General features: G+C 33.1%; 2 protein-coding genes across 3 annotated transcripts in view; both read right to left on the bottom strand.

Annotated features, from left to right (window-relative positions):
• Nucleotides 1-851: 851 nt before the first annotated feature.
• LOC130961962 (uncharacterized) lies at nt 852-5145 on the bottom strand. The gene is made up of 3 exons (XM_057888018.1): nt 3678-5145; nt 2231-3111; nt 852-1302 (listed from the first exon to the last, which is right to left on the bottom strand). The coding sequence occupies exons 1-2, from the start codon at nt 4785-4787 to the stop codon at nt 2263-2265; spliced, it is 1959 nt and encodes a 652-aa protein (XP_057744001.1). The 5' UTR covers nt 4788-5145; the 3' UTR covers nt 852-1302; nt 2231-2262.
• Nucleotides 5144-12930, bottom strand: part of LOC130961961 (uncharacterized) — a 46844-nt gene continuing 39057 nt past the window's right edge. For both annotated transcript variants that reach the window (XM_057888016.1, XM_057888017.1), the window contains 6 exons: nt 12125-12373; nt 10894-11592; nt 9924-10772; nt 7052-7759; nt 6009-6827; nt 5144-5539 (listed from right to left, as the gene is read on the bottom strand). In XM_057888016.1, the coding sequence (XP_057743999.1) occupies nt 5144-5539; nt 6009-6827; nt 7052-7759; nt 9924-10772; nt 10894-11592; nt 12125-12373 (3720 nt within the window). The remainder of the gene's footprint in view (nt 5540-6008; nt 6828-7051; nt 7760-9923; nt 10773-10893; nt 11593-12124; nt 12374-12930) is intronic.

Genomic DNA, 12930 nt, shown 5'->3' with positions numbered 1-12930 from the left:
ATACTGATAAACTCAGGTAAAATCAAGTTCCAATTCATTCAAAACCAGCTTACCCCTTTGCTGACTTAGGCATCGGAGTGTCTTTGCAGGTACCACCCGCCATTCTTCGAAACATACAACTCGGACGGCGGCTCCCAGACTCGAACAAGTCGGAGACCACCCTCCTTTAACGTTTGGGTCTTCCCTTCGAAGCCCAATCATCCGGTTCTAGGTAAGGTCCGGAACAAGAATCAACAATATGGACATAGTCCATTTCATTAGCTAGCTGCCCTTCTCTCTTCTATTTAAAGAATTTTTCTCTCTTCTATTTAAAGAACTAAAAATTCTGTTCAAGATCTCCAATACACCAAGTAAATTTCTCCTTTAAAATAATATTATTTTATTTTAATATTTATATTTTAATTCTATCCAATGAAAATACAATTTATTTATACTTATCAAAATAATTGATAATATAGACATATGAAACTTTAATTTTTGAAATAGAAATAAATAAAGATACAACGATGCTATTTGCATACACAAAAAACAGTTACTTGCATAAAATACATATTAAAATATAAAATACATATTAAAAATAAAACAACACAAATACTTATACGCAAATATATAATAACTAATTTTTTATGTGTATATATAAAATTTTTAGTAAAGATAATTTGACATATAAATAACTGCAAATCTTAAAATTTGTATAAATTTATAACGAATATTTTCATGTGATTAAACTTTTATTATTTCACAAAATATTTTTCTATTCATATTTATAATTATGTATTTAAAATTGTTTTATAATATTTATTAACAGCTGTTATCATTTATTTGAGTCCTCATTCTAGTTTTTGTAATTTTCAAAACCATAATGCAAACCTCGGAAGCATGATAGGGGAGCCTAAGCAAAGAAACAACTACATATGTCTTATCTCTTCTCTAAACATACAAATCATCTTTATCGAAGTTTAAACATATATGCCATTGTCAACTCTGTTCTTAGAACAATCTCTCACAACTTCTACACAAACCATACTCCTCTAAAATTTGAGGTCACTTTTATTTTCTACAAGTACAGTTTCAATAACTTCAAAATAATACACACACCTCACATCATGTACGAAAATACAAAATAATAATACTTTCATGTCACTTAAAAGCCATTCACACTTCTTCTCTGTAAGATTACAGGGAACTTTTTTCATGCACACCACATTTCAACAATAAAGAAACAACCACTTTATTATTTGAACAGTTGTTGTCATGATGTGATCCACTTTTGTTCTTGCTGCATTTGGAGTCCCATACAACCTTCAACATAAAATTTCATAAACAGGTATGTAAGATATTTGCAAAAAGTAAAAATAGTTTTAGAATCGAAAGAAAAGAAATTAAATAAGATTCTTCATGTGTTGAATTACAACCACCCAAACTAAGTCACATTTACAACGCAAGGTCTAATGCGTTTATTTTGTGTATTCATTTTCAATGTTTCTTATTTTCAGAATTTTGTGAAAAAAAAAAAAAAGAACAGGAAGTGAAAACGAAAAACAGAATTTTATTATTTTTACTGTTTTTACCTTTTTCTTCACGAAATTCTGAAAATAGAAAATAACCAAAAAAAAACACATAAATCAAGCACACCCTTCAATATTTGCTATCTCTGCAAAAAACTCACCTAGAGATACTTTGTTATAAAGATGTCAGACATGTTCTAGAAGAAGATCGAATGAGAATCAATTGTGAATTCAGTGTGTATCTAGCTTATATATCAAGTCACGTATGTATTACTCAATGTTGAATAAATCTTTTTCACAATTACTCTCTTCAAAGTATCAAAATAATTCAGGTGGAATAAACATCAACCAATTGTGGCTAATTAATATTCAAAAAGGAAAACAATCATTAGATGATGAACAGAACAGAGCCATCACTAATGAAAACTATAATCAACAACTGAACCAGTACAATTTTCTTGAATGTTTAGCTTCCAACTAGTGCACTGCAGCGCGGGAAAAAAACATATACTATGAGCAGATAGACATGGTGTAATTAGTTAATATCAGTTACCAGCATATGTAGTTCTTACCCTTGAGAATTAACTTAGCTCATTAGACAATATTCCATTTTAAACTTATTGCCCAATTAGACAAAGTGGTGTATTAAAAAACCAACATATCCAAATAAACAGTTATTTAAGTTTGAATTGGGTAGTATTGAACAATATGTATACACTTACGTATAAGTCGTGTGGGTGAGATTTTGATTGTGCTAACTTAAGGTTGCTTCCTTTCCTTTCTCAAACTGTTGCTGGATCAAAGTATTCAGATCAACTTTGGACCAATGCTCTTCATCTATATCCACAGTTCGTAGCTTGTGTGCTACCAGATTACCGTGAGAGAAAGTTTCCATGCACTTGCACTCGGTGATCGTAACATTCATCAACCACCGGAACTTTAAAGTTGAGTTCCCTGTGTAGAAGCTTCCAAGTCTTGGTAACTTGCTGAGAGACAGGTTCCAGAGTTCCGGAAATGTCAGATGGTCATCTGATTTATCACTCTCTTCATGCGCCACTATGGTTTTCAATGATTCACAGTTGGAAACAGATATCTCGTCCAACGCAACCAAACCTTTGGCAGTTAAGGATGTGAACAAATATTCCAATCTTGCACAACCCTCTACATGCAGTTCAGTCAGATGGGAGAAAGATTGTACGGTAGATGGTGCTAAGTTTGTCAAACAACTGCATTCCAAGACTTTCAAGACCTTGAGATTTTCAAGAAGTGGGGCCACCCAACTGTGCTCCAACCCTATGGATTTGAGCTTGTATAGATTTTTAAGCTCCAATTTTTTAAGCTGTGAAAGGATTTTGGTATGTTGTTCTAGCTCAGGCCTTTGCGAGTGGAATAACGCTTCAAAAGCACTCTCTATCAGGCGTAGCTTTTTTATATTTGGTAGTGGCACCTTTGTAAAGAAATCATTTGGAAATGTATCTGAATCATCATTAAAACTCTGCAAAGTGAGGGTTTTTATTTTTTGGAGGTCCACATGAAGTAGTTCTTGCTCGATCATAATGACGTCTTCCTTACTCAAGGACAGTTTCACCAAGTGGGGGGTAACCTAGGATAAGAAATCAATAAGAAATTCAGAAAATAAGGACAAAGTGGATTTAATTTACTTTTTCTAAAATTTAGTTATTTGTATGTATTGCTATTGTAATACCAAATTAATTCACTTCCTTTTATCATTGGATAGAGTATGAGATTTATACCATGTAAATTCTACCCCTCCATCCTGAAGATAATTAGTGAGCATGGTGTTTAAAGTAAGATATACAAATTAAGGTTATGCTTGATTAGAGAGTAGAAGTTTTTATGCATGAACAGAACATATCCTAAGAAACATCTATAACATATTCATAAGAAGTGAAATAAAAATTCTTTAGCATAAGAAAAGAGAAAATAGAACTTTTTAATATATCAAATTTTACAGCGATATAGTAGCTAAAAAATGAGACTAAAACACATAATTTTTATTTAAAAGGGGTAAAAATTAAGCCAACTAAATAGAAGCTCATCCTAAAAACTATATCCCACCTGTGTGTGCACGTAAATACGCGATATCTCTAAATAAGAAATGTGTGAGAACTCAGTGCGAATTGCTGGTACCAGAGATTTCTTACATACCTTTCCAGTTGAAAGGACACCATGATTTTCTATTGCTATGATATCTTGATCCTCTGGATAAGAACATGGAGAGTTTTGGAAGTTTTCTGCAAATATCTTCAGATTTTCACAGTGATAAACATTTAAATTTTCTAACAGTGGCCACTCTAGAATTTGCATTGCACTGATTGCAGAAGATATGCACCTAAGTTTTGGCAAATCACATAGCACCAACGAGGTTAACTTAGGGAACATTGCAAGATCTATACTTGCTTCTTTTGTAGCTGCTTCATCTACTGCAACAATTTCCACTAACTCCACACAATTCTTCACTTCCAATTTTCGTAGATTATCTTTGGCAACTGATGCTGGAATCAAACATTTTATGCTTTTACATTCATTGAGAGTAACTTCTTCCAATTTAAGGCTGAGACATCCTTTAGGATCCTTGTTCCAAACATGCTTCAGAGTTGGAAGCTGCTCCAAATTCAATTTCTTCAAGGGAATAACAATCATGTTTAAATCATGTGTTGATGTATCTTTCACATCAAATATTGCCTCGATGGAATCAAATTTCTTGACAACCAACTCCTCCAAGTTTCCTAAGTAAGGAATTAAATGAGATGGTAGTAATGCATTAAATGAAGATTCACAGCCTTCCATCTCCGATGAATCTAGCATTTGCATCTCGGAACAAATGCACCTCAGCTTTGGCAAATCAGAGAGTGTCAAAGAGGTTAACTTTGTGAACATAGTAAACTCTTTGTTTTCTTCCTTTGTTGCTTCATTATTTGCCAGAACAATTTCTACTAGCTCCACACAACTTCTCACTTCTAACTTTTGTAGATTACCTGCTGAAACTGATGCCGGGAACAAACTTTTTATGCTTTTACATTCATTGGCAGTAACTTCCTGTAGATTTGGAAAGCTGAAACATCCTTTAGGATCATCGCTCCAAACGTGCCTCATAGTTGGAAGCTGCTCCAAAAACAATTCCTTCAAGGGAACAATTATGCTTGAATCCTGTGTTGATCTGTCTTTCACACCAAATATTGTCTCAATAGAATCGCATCTCTGTAACTTCAACTGTTCCAGATTACTTAGGAAAGGAAGTAAATGAGATGGCAGCATTGCATGTGGTTCTTCATCTTCTCTTTCAGTAACTGATCCTGGGAGCAAACTCTTTATGCTTTTACATCCCTCAACAATAAGTTTGTTTAGAAATGGAAAACTGAGACTTCCTTTAGGATCCCTGTTCCAGACATGCCTGAGAGTTGGAAGCTGCTCCAAAATCAATTCCTTCAAGGGAACAGTTATGTTTGAATCCTGTGTTGTTCCGTCTTTCACACCAAATATTGTTTCAACAGAATCACATCTCCGCAACTTCAACTGTTCCAGATTATTTAGGAAAGGAAGTAAATGAGACGGCAGTATTGCATGTGGTTCTTCATCTTCTATTTCAGTAACCAATGCTGGGAGCAAACTCTTTATGCTTTTACATCCCTCAACAATAACTTCTTTAAGAAATGGAAGACTGAGACTTCCTTTGGATCCCTGTTCCAGACATGACTCAGAGTTGGCAACTGCCTCAAAATTATTCTCTTCAAGGGAAGTGTAACAATCTTTTCTGGATCATTTGTTGGTGTATCAGCACATGCATCTGTTCCAAATACTGTCTTAACATGATCACATTTCTGCACATTCAACTCTTCCAAACTATCTAGTAAAGGAAGTAAATGAGATGGCAACACTGCATCTGACAAAAATTTGCACCCTTCCACCTCCAAAGATTTCAATTTGCTGAAGGACCAGTATCCTGGGATGCACTCCAAACCAACCCATTTATTGTTTAGCTCAGGATAATCACCAAGAGATAAACTTCCCTGTGATTTAAATAAAAAAAGAGGAACAAAAAAAAGAATGAAATGTCAGAATTTTTTTAGTGCCAAAAACAATCAATTAAGCCTTAGCTTACAGAAAAATCACTAATAAACTACCAAACAAAAAGACTCATGATGAACGAAAAATGAAAGAAACAGCAGGGTTAAATATAATTAGGACTTAAATTTCTTGGCAGTGTAAGATTTTCAAAACTATATATAATAAAATATATGTTAATCAACTCATCATTAAGTTAAGAAATCAAGTCTTTTTTGAAAATGTAACATAAAAAGTTTACATTATAATATACAAAAGTTTACTTCATTATAAGAGATGATAATTAGACGTTTTTCAAATCACCAAAAAAAAATTAGACGTTTTTCAACCTTTAACTTTCAACTGAACACAGTTTGCACAAAAATATGAAGGCAAAAATAAAATTTTGTTCATATATGATATATGAGTCCTTACCTGATACAGGAACAAAATTTCTAAGCTGGACTTAAGATCCTCATGGAAGACCAATTCATCATCTCGGTCGTAGGAAATTTGAATTCCTTTAAAGGATTTTGCATCTATCAAGCCATCAGAGAAAATTTTCATCTTGGGGCACCGTAGTATCTCCACGTGAATCAGAGAGGGTAACTGCATAGTGGCTTTGCCTGAATAAAAACTTTCCAGCCTTCGCAAAGATCGGAACTTTATCCTCTCTAGCCGCTCAAATTTGATATCATCTGTTTCATCTTGCTCATCTTTTCCCACTACTTCTTTCATTGAGTCGCAATTGTAAATGTATATCTCCTTGAGGTGTAATAACAATCTTGCTGTTCTGGGTGTGAGTAAACATGGTAATCCATCACAGAAGCCTATGTGCAATTCTCTCAGATTGGAGCAAGATTGTACTACAAAAGATGTCAAATTTGGACACCCAGAAACATGTAACAGATGGAGCTTTAGCAGGTGCTCTGACCCGCTAATGGAGTTCAGCTCAAATAGGTTGAACAGTTGCAATCGTTTCAACTTTCCAAACATCCCACTGCTGACTCTAGAAATATCTTGAGAGCAGAATATCTCCTTGACACTTCCACAATTAGATATATCCATTTTTTCTAAATTGGGTGTCTTCTCAAGTATTTCAAAAGGAAAAGTAGAGTTCCTATTCACATCATCATCAAAGTCAAAGGATAGGTCAAGCACATTTAGAGCATCTACAAGTTGACTTTTTAACCATGATGATAACACCGAAGTATGTTTCCAATTGAGACACAATTTCTCCACCTTGGAAACAACCTATTTAAGGCAAAAACACAATGTGAAATAATTAGAAGTTCATAGGGTATGTTGCACATATATTGAATATATAATAAATAATCTTATGTTTTGATTCAAATCGTTGGTCACAAATTCACAATAGTATTTGATGCATATCTGCATGCAAGAAATAAATTCGAGTATTTTTGCATCATTGATCATAAGAGAGAAAAAAAATTGTGGAATCTAGATTTGTTACATACCTTTATGTTAATTGAAGTACTACCTTGATCCTCAACATGTGCATCATGTTGACTTCGAAATAATTCCAGCTTATTACAGTTAACTACTTCTAACACATCTAACTCGGGGCAGTCCAAAGTGAACATTGTAGAGCAAAAGCAAGTGAGGTGTGGCAACATATTAAGCTTCAGCTCGGTTAAATGAGGAAACAAAAACTTCTGTGTTTTTTCTGCTGCTTCCTCTTCTTTTCCAACAATTTCTAGCAACTTATTGCAATTATTCACATCAAGTTTCTCAAGCATCCTAAGATCCTTGGCCAGAGCTGCAGGAAATAGTGTTTCCAATTTGTCACATCCATAGACAGTCACTTGTTGCAGATTTTGAAAGCAGGAAATTCCTTGTTTATCCTTTTGCCATACATGTGCCACATTCGGTAGCCAGGCTAAGTACAGCTTCTTTAATTGGAATACTCCCCTAACATTGGCATCATTCATCTCAAAAATGGCTTTTATTTTGTGGCAATCCCGCACAGTCAGCTCTTTTAATCTCTTCAAGCAATAAAGAACATTAGCAGGAATTGCATGAGATTCAAATACACAATTCTGCAACGTCAAAGTTTCCAAGTTGTAAAACCAATCCTTTCTCGGAGCCTTTTTATCACCTTGCCAAACTTCTTGAAGATAAGGATGTTCAGAAACACTTAACCTATCCATGCCTTCAAAGAATTTCTGTAAACACGCCAAATAATTTTATCATTAACAAATAACCCAAATGGTTGACTATAAGCACAATCAAAATGCTCCTCTTATTTAGATAAAAAATCATCAGTGATTAGTTCAGCATCCTACCAAACTAGAGGAAATAATAAAATGCAAAATTCTTTAATATTTTTGGTGTGGCAATGGAAACGTTTAGAGTAATAATAGTTTAACCCGAAGTTTTAGATGAGTAATAGAGCAAATAGGTCCTTAAAAAATTTTGCAATGGACTTATTGGTTCTTAAAATATCAAATAAGTCTCTAAAAATTTTTCGCTGTTGGGATGTTTGATTTAAATCCTCTTGATGATTTAGGATGCTTTGAGAAGCCCATGTCAATTGTTCTACCTATATCCTTTGAACAATAATGTAGTTTTGCTGATATAATTAAGGTTCACAAAAAAGAATCAAAGGAGGAGAAAAATGAAGATGAAAAAATAAGATGCAAGTGATGGTATGAAGGTTCACTGCTATGATTCTAGTTAGATGATAGCATGGGCTTGATCAGGAGAAGCAGTATGAATCAAAAGCGATAAGTGAAAAGAACATCCTGAGGAAGCAAAACTTCGGCTGAGACCCATATTTCAAATGTAGATGATGAAGAGCATAATGTGTTCACAGATCACAGATGCCTTCTATATAGTTTTGAAACTTGCTATGTAGCTTCTGTTATTAGAGTTGTGTCTGAAACAAAGGCAAGACTCAAAAATAGCATTTGTTTATATATCCAATAAAAAACTTGTTCTCTGTGCACGTTTCCTTTGAACACCCTTGAACCAAACCAAATCCCTCACCCACTTGTATACTCCAATGACTTTGAATACCCTTGAACTCTCCATTCCCATCCAAGAAGAAAAATTAACCTCTTGTATATTTAATAGACTTCCAAGTTAATCTCAAACATACAAGGAATTTCCCTTATATAGCAGGCTAGAGTCGTTAAGGAAGGAATTTTTAACTGATCATAACAAAATCCAAAAGGAAAAACTGCAGAAACAGATTTTACAGGTCATGGAACAGATTATGTTTTGACTAATCATATATGCTAACCTATATCTCTAGCACATATAATCCAAGCATGCTCTTTATGCCTAGAGCAAACAAGATCAAAGCTTCACCCTTTTTAAGCAAAATAGTACAATCCATTATTCAGGCCTAAATTGCTTACTTCATGCAATAAAAAGTTGGAGCAGAAAAAAGAATTTACTTGGACTATGCTGTGAGGAATAAGAGCTCAAAGAAAGACAGAGATGGGTAGAAGATCTAGAACGGAGAAAAGGAACTGCGAGTGCACTACTGAGGCATGGGTGCATGTTATATTAGATTGACAAGACACCATTGGATGACTCGGTTTGTGGTTCATCGGATAAATTTCGGGCATACCACAACCTTTAACCCAAATTGCTTTAATTGTTTGAGTGACGAGTGAATGTTAAATGTACATTTTTATTTTTTGATATTAACACACAAATATGTTACATTCTCTTTCTTCTTGGTTCACTTTAAATACTAAAGAAAAGAGGTACACATAAGAATACTATTGTGCATATAACATATTTTTAGTCCCGCAAAAATGAAGTGAAAATTTAGACACTACTCTGACCTGTCAAAACAACTATCCATAAACGAAAATTTCACATAAGGAGATGATGAAATTTTAGTGATGATTAAAATTTGTGTAAGCTACTTTTCTAATTATGAAAGTTTTGACTGCTAAAAATTCTAATAATGAAATATGTAAACTAATTTGATATCAAAGGATTGGGTTAGTAAGTTCAACAAAATTACCCGAAATAGATAGTTTATTGAGTAGTTTCATCGGACATTTTGGATAGTTTTGTCGAATTAACCTAACTTATTATGAATAACAAGTTAGTTTATTTATATCTTTAATAAATAGAATTCTCAGTTCTCAAATCTTTTATAATCAGAAATAGTAGTTTATTTTATTTTAAATAAATGAAAACATGATTTTTTATTCAATTATCATAATGAAATTAGTGTTAATGAAAAAATTAATACCGTCTTTTATTAGAAATCAACAATTATTCTCTAAACGAATAATTTATATTTTTGTTTCTGGACAGGTACTTTGAACATGGGGAGGAGAGAGTAGTTTGTTCATATCTGTGTACCTTTTCTGCAAACATGTATTCTATTGTAGTTTGTAGACTGCCATTCCAGCACCATCTCTTCTTCTCTTTATCATGCACAACATATATCTTCTGCAGAATTGGTGTGCTCTTCACTTCTTGAGAGAAACTTTCCATTTTGGGACATGCACTCACCACCAATTTCTCCAATGATGGGAACTCGAACACACAACTCTGAGAGTTGCAAAAGCATTCTAGGCTCTTCAGAGACACAAGTTCAAGAGATTTCAATTGTTTGAAAACAATGTTGACCTTACTCGCATTTCCTTCATCTTTTTCTCCCTTGTCTTCTTCTTTATCTTCTTTCCCTTGCTCTGATACAATTTCCTTGAGAGATTCACAACCAATTACCTTCATGATGTTGAGCTGACCCAGGCTTCCAGCAGTTGATAATGACATTAAAAATTTTAGCTTGTTGCAATCAACTACTTCCAAATTTGTCAAATAAGTGAGAGATACGGATGATGGTGCTATAGTGTTCAACCGATGACAATTCTTTAAAATCAAGAACTCTATTCTTTGAAGAATTACATCTTGTTCAAAACCAATCTCCTCAAGAGAAAATAAGTTCGTTAACTTCAAGATTTTCAATTTTGGAACAACCCCTAAGCTTTCAAAGTTAGCAGGCCTTTCAAGAGGAATCAAAACTTTAAAGGAACAACCATTCAACCACAGGCTCTTCAGATTAGGATTGCTATGTAGGAAAGAATATATAACATCAGTTTTCTTTAATCTAGACAAGCGAAGCTCTTCTAAGTTGTCTCTTCGGTAACGAGTTGACGACTTTGCATGCTGCAACTCAATTTGCATGGACTTCAAATTATTGATTACCTAAATGAAATAAACGATGAAAAAAACTGTAGTTAAGTAGAAGTTGAATGTAAGAAATTATAAAAGTATATATATATATATATATATATATATATATATATATATATATATATATATATACCTTTTCAGGAAAAAGAATATGCTTTCCTTGTGCAATTGCAGTCTGTTCTCTGAACAGTTCTAGGTTGTCACACAGTTCAATAGATAGCTCATTCAGCAGTGGACAATTTAATGTATAAGCTCCAGGATAGAAACTCTTGAACTTTGGCAGCTTTGAAAAATTGATAGTGGTTAGTTTGGGAAATGGAAATTCAACAGAGACACCTGCTTCTCCCTCAGCTACAATTTCCCTCAACTGAATGCAATTCAATACCATAAGATATTCAAGATTTCCAAGATTCTCAGCCACCGAAACTGGAAATATATTTTCCAAGTTTTCACAATCATGAACATACATCTTTTGCAGATGACTGAAGTTTATCCCCTCCTTATCTTTCTTCCATCTCAAAATTTGTTCTAACTTTGGGAGTGTTTCCAAATGAACATCTTGCAGACGGATTACAACCTTAGCATCTGGGTTTTTATGATCTAGGTCAAAGATAGCTTCCATAGACTTGCAATTAGTAACCCTCAAGCTACCTAGGCTCTGAAACATTCCAACCAAGTACCTTGGAAATACTTGGACTAATTTGTCGCACTTCTCAATAATCAAAGTGTCCAGCTTGCCAAAAGAATTTATGTGGACCACAGAACTCCATATTTCATTCAAACTCTTCATGTTACTCAATTTGATATTCTTCAACTTTGGAAAGATGTTATCCTGCTTCGGCTCACCCAACAGCAAGATAATGAAATTAACAAAGATGCCAAAGGTTAAACATATCAAATAGCTCAATAGTAAGATAGACAGTAAGTATATTATAAAGGTTTTGTGGTTTGTTTTAAGAGAAGGTTGTATTCATTGGCTAATTAATATTTAAATATGTAAAAATTTAAATGTATATGTTATTTCTTGAAAACATAAAAAATTCAAAACTTTATTTATTTAGAAGCTAGGAAGGTAATTAGGAGGATGAGTTAGGATTTTCAATTAATTTTTCATATTAGAATACTCAATGAGCTTGTTTAGTTGGAAGTTATGAGTAAAATTAAATATGGAACTAATTAGTAAAAATTTCCACCCTCATTTTCCCTTAACGATCAAACATATTCTAATTAGTAAATTGTTTTTATGAATCAAATTGTAAGCCTAAAAACAATAGACTATAAACGTTAGATTAAAATGACATCACATTACCCGAAAGAGAAAATACAGAAAAAAAAAAAACCGCAAATGCTACCAACCTCCATACCTTCTTACCAATACGACCTTGCCCTTGGTGACTGATGATGCAACCCATATTGTCACATTCACTGATGAAAAGGCTTTGAAGATTCCCCAAACTCTTGGCCATAGATAATGATAATAAATATTTTAAATTGCAACAATTACTAACGTCCAAATGTATCAACTTCTGAAAATGAGAGCTTTGCTTGTCGTTCCATATGCTGTCAATTTGGATTGCCGACAACACCATTCTTTCCAATTTGGAAACCATAATCTGCCAAGCGACAGTACAAGAAAAAATAAGAATATACCACTATCATTTTATAGCAAGATGTACTGTATAGGAAATTATTTGTAAAAAACATAAGGTATCAAAAGAAATTTTATGGAAGGTTTTGGAGAAAAAAAGTGTAAAGAGCAAAGACATTTTATTTTTGTGCAATTAAGGGGTACCATGAAGTTATAATTGGAGCCAGTTTGGAACTTTGGATAAACAACTTAATTAAGTTATTCTAATTTTTTGTTCCATTTCCGACGAGATAATAATAATAATTATTGAAATGTTTATATCTTTTGTTAAGCTCTTTCTATATATACGAATTCTTCTTATTCATTTGAATATATGAATATAAATATATATTCAAGTGAATAAATAATTTAATTTCTAATAATTTTTATAAAAAAAAAACAAAGAAAAAAAAAGAAATAATTAGAATACAATTCTTTTGTTTCTTTAATATTTTTTAATTACTAAAAAAAATTGCATCTTTCGAATTTATTCTTTCAATCTCGACGATTTACAATAAATAGGTTATTATGATTTTGGGTAAG

Source organism: Arachis stenosperma, chromosome 2 (assembly GCF_014773155.1).
Source record: "Arachis stenosperma cultivar V10309 chromosome 2, arast.V10309.gnm1.PFL2, whole genome shotgun sequence".
Classification (NCBI taxonomy): domain Eukaryota; kingdom Viridiplantae; phylum Streptophyta; class Magnoliopsida; order Fabales; family Fabaceae; genus Arachis; species Arachis stenosperma.
This window is presented reverse-complemented; position numbering and strand designations above follow the sequence as displayed.

Bases quoted from the DNA above. Each gene is read 5' to 3' on its own strand.
- LOC130961962 (XM_057888018.1), bottom strand. From the start codon at position 4,787: ATGCTGCCATCTCATTTACTTCCTTTCCTAAGTAATCTGGAACAGTTG. The intron at 3,112-3,677 runs GTATGTAAGAAA...TTCTTATCCTAG, and splicing joins GTGTCCTTTCAACTGGAAAG to GTTACCCCCCACTTGGTGAA.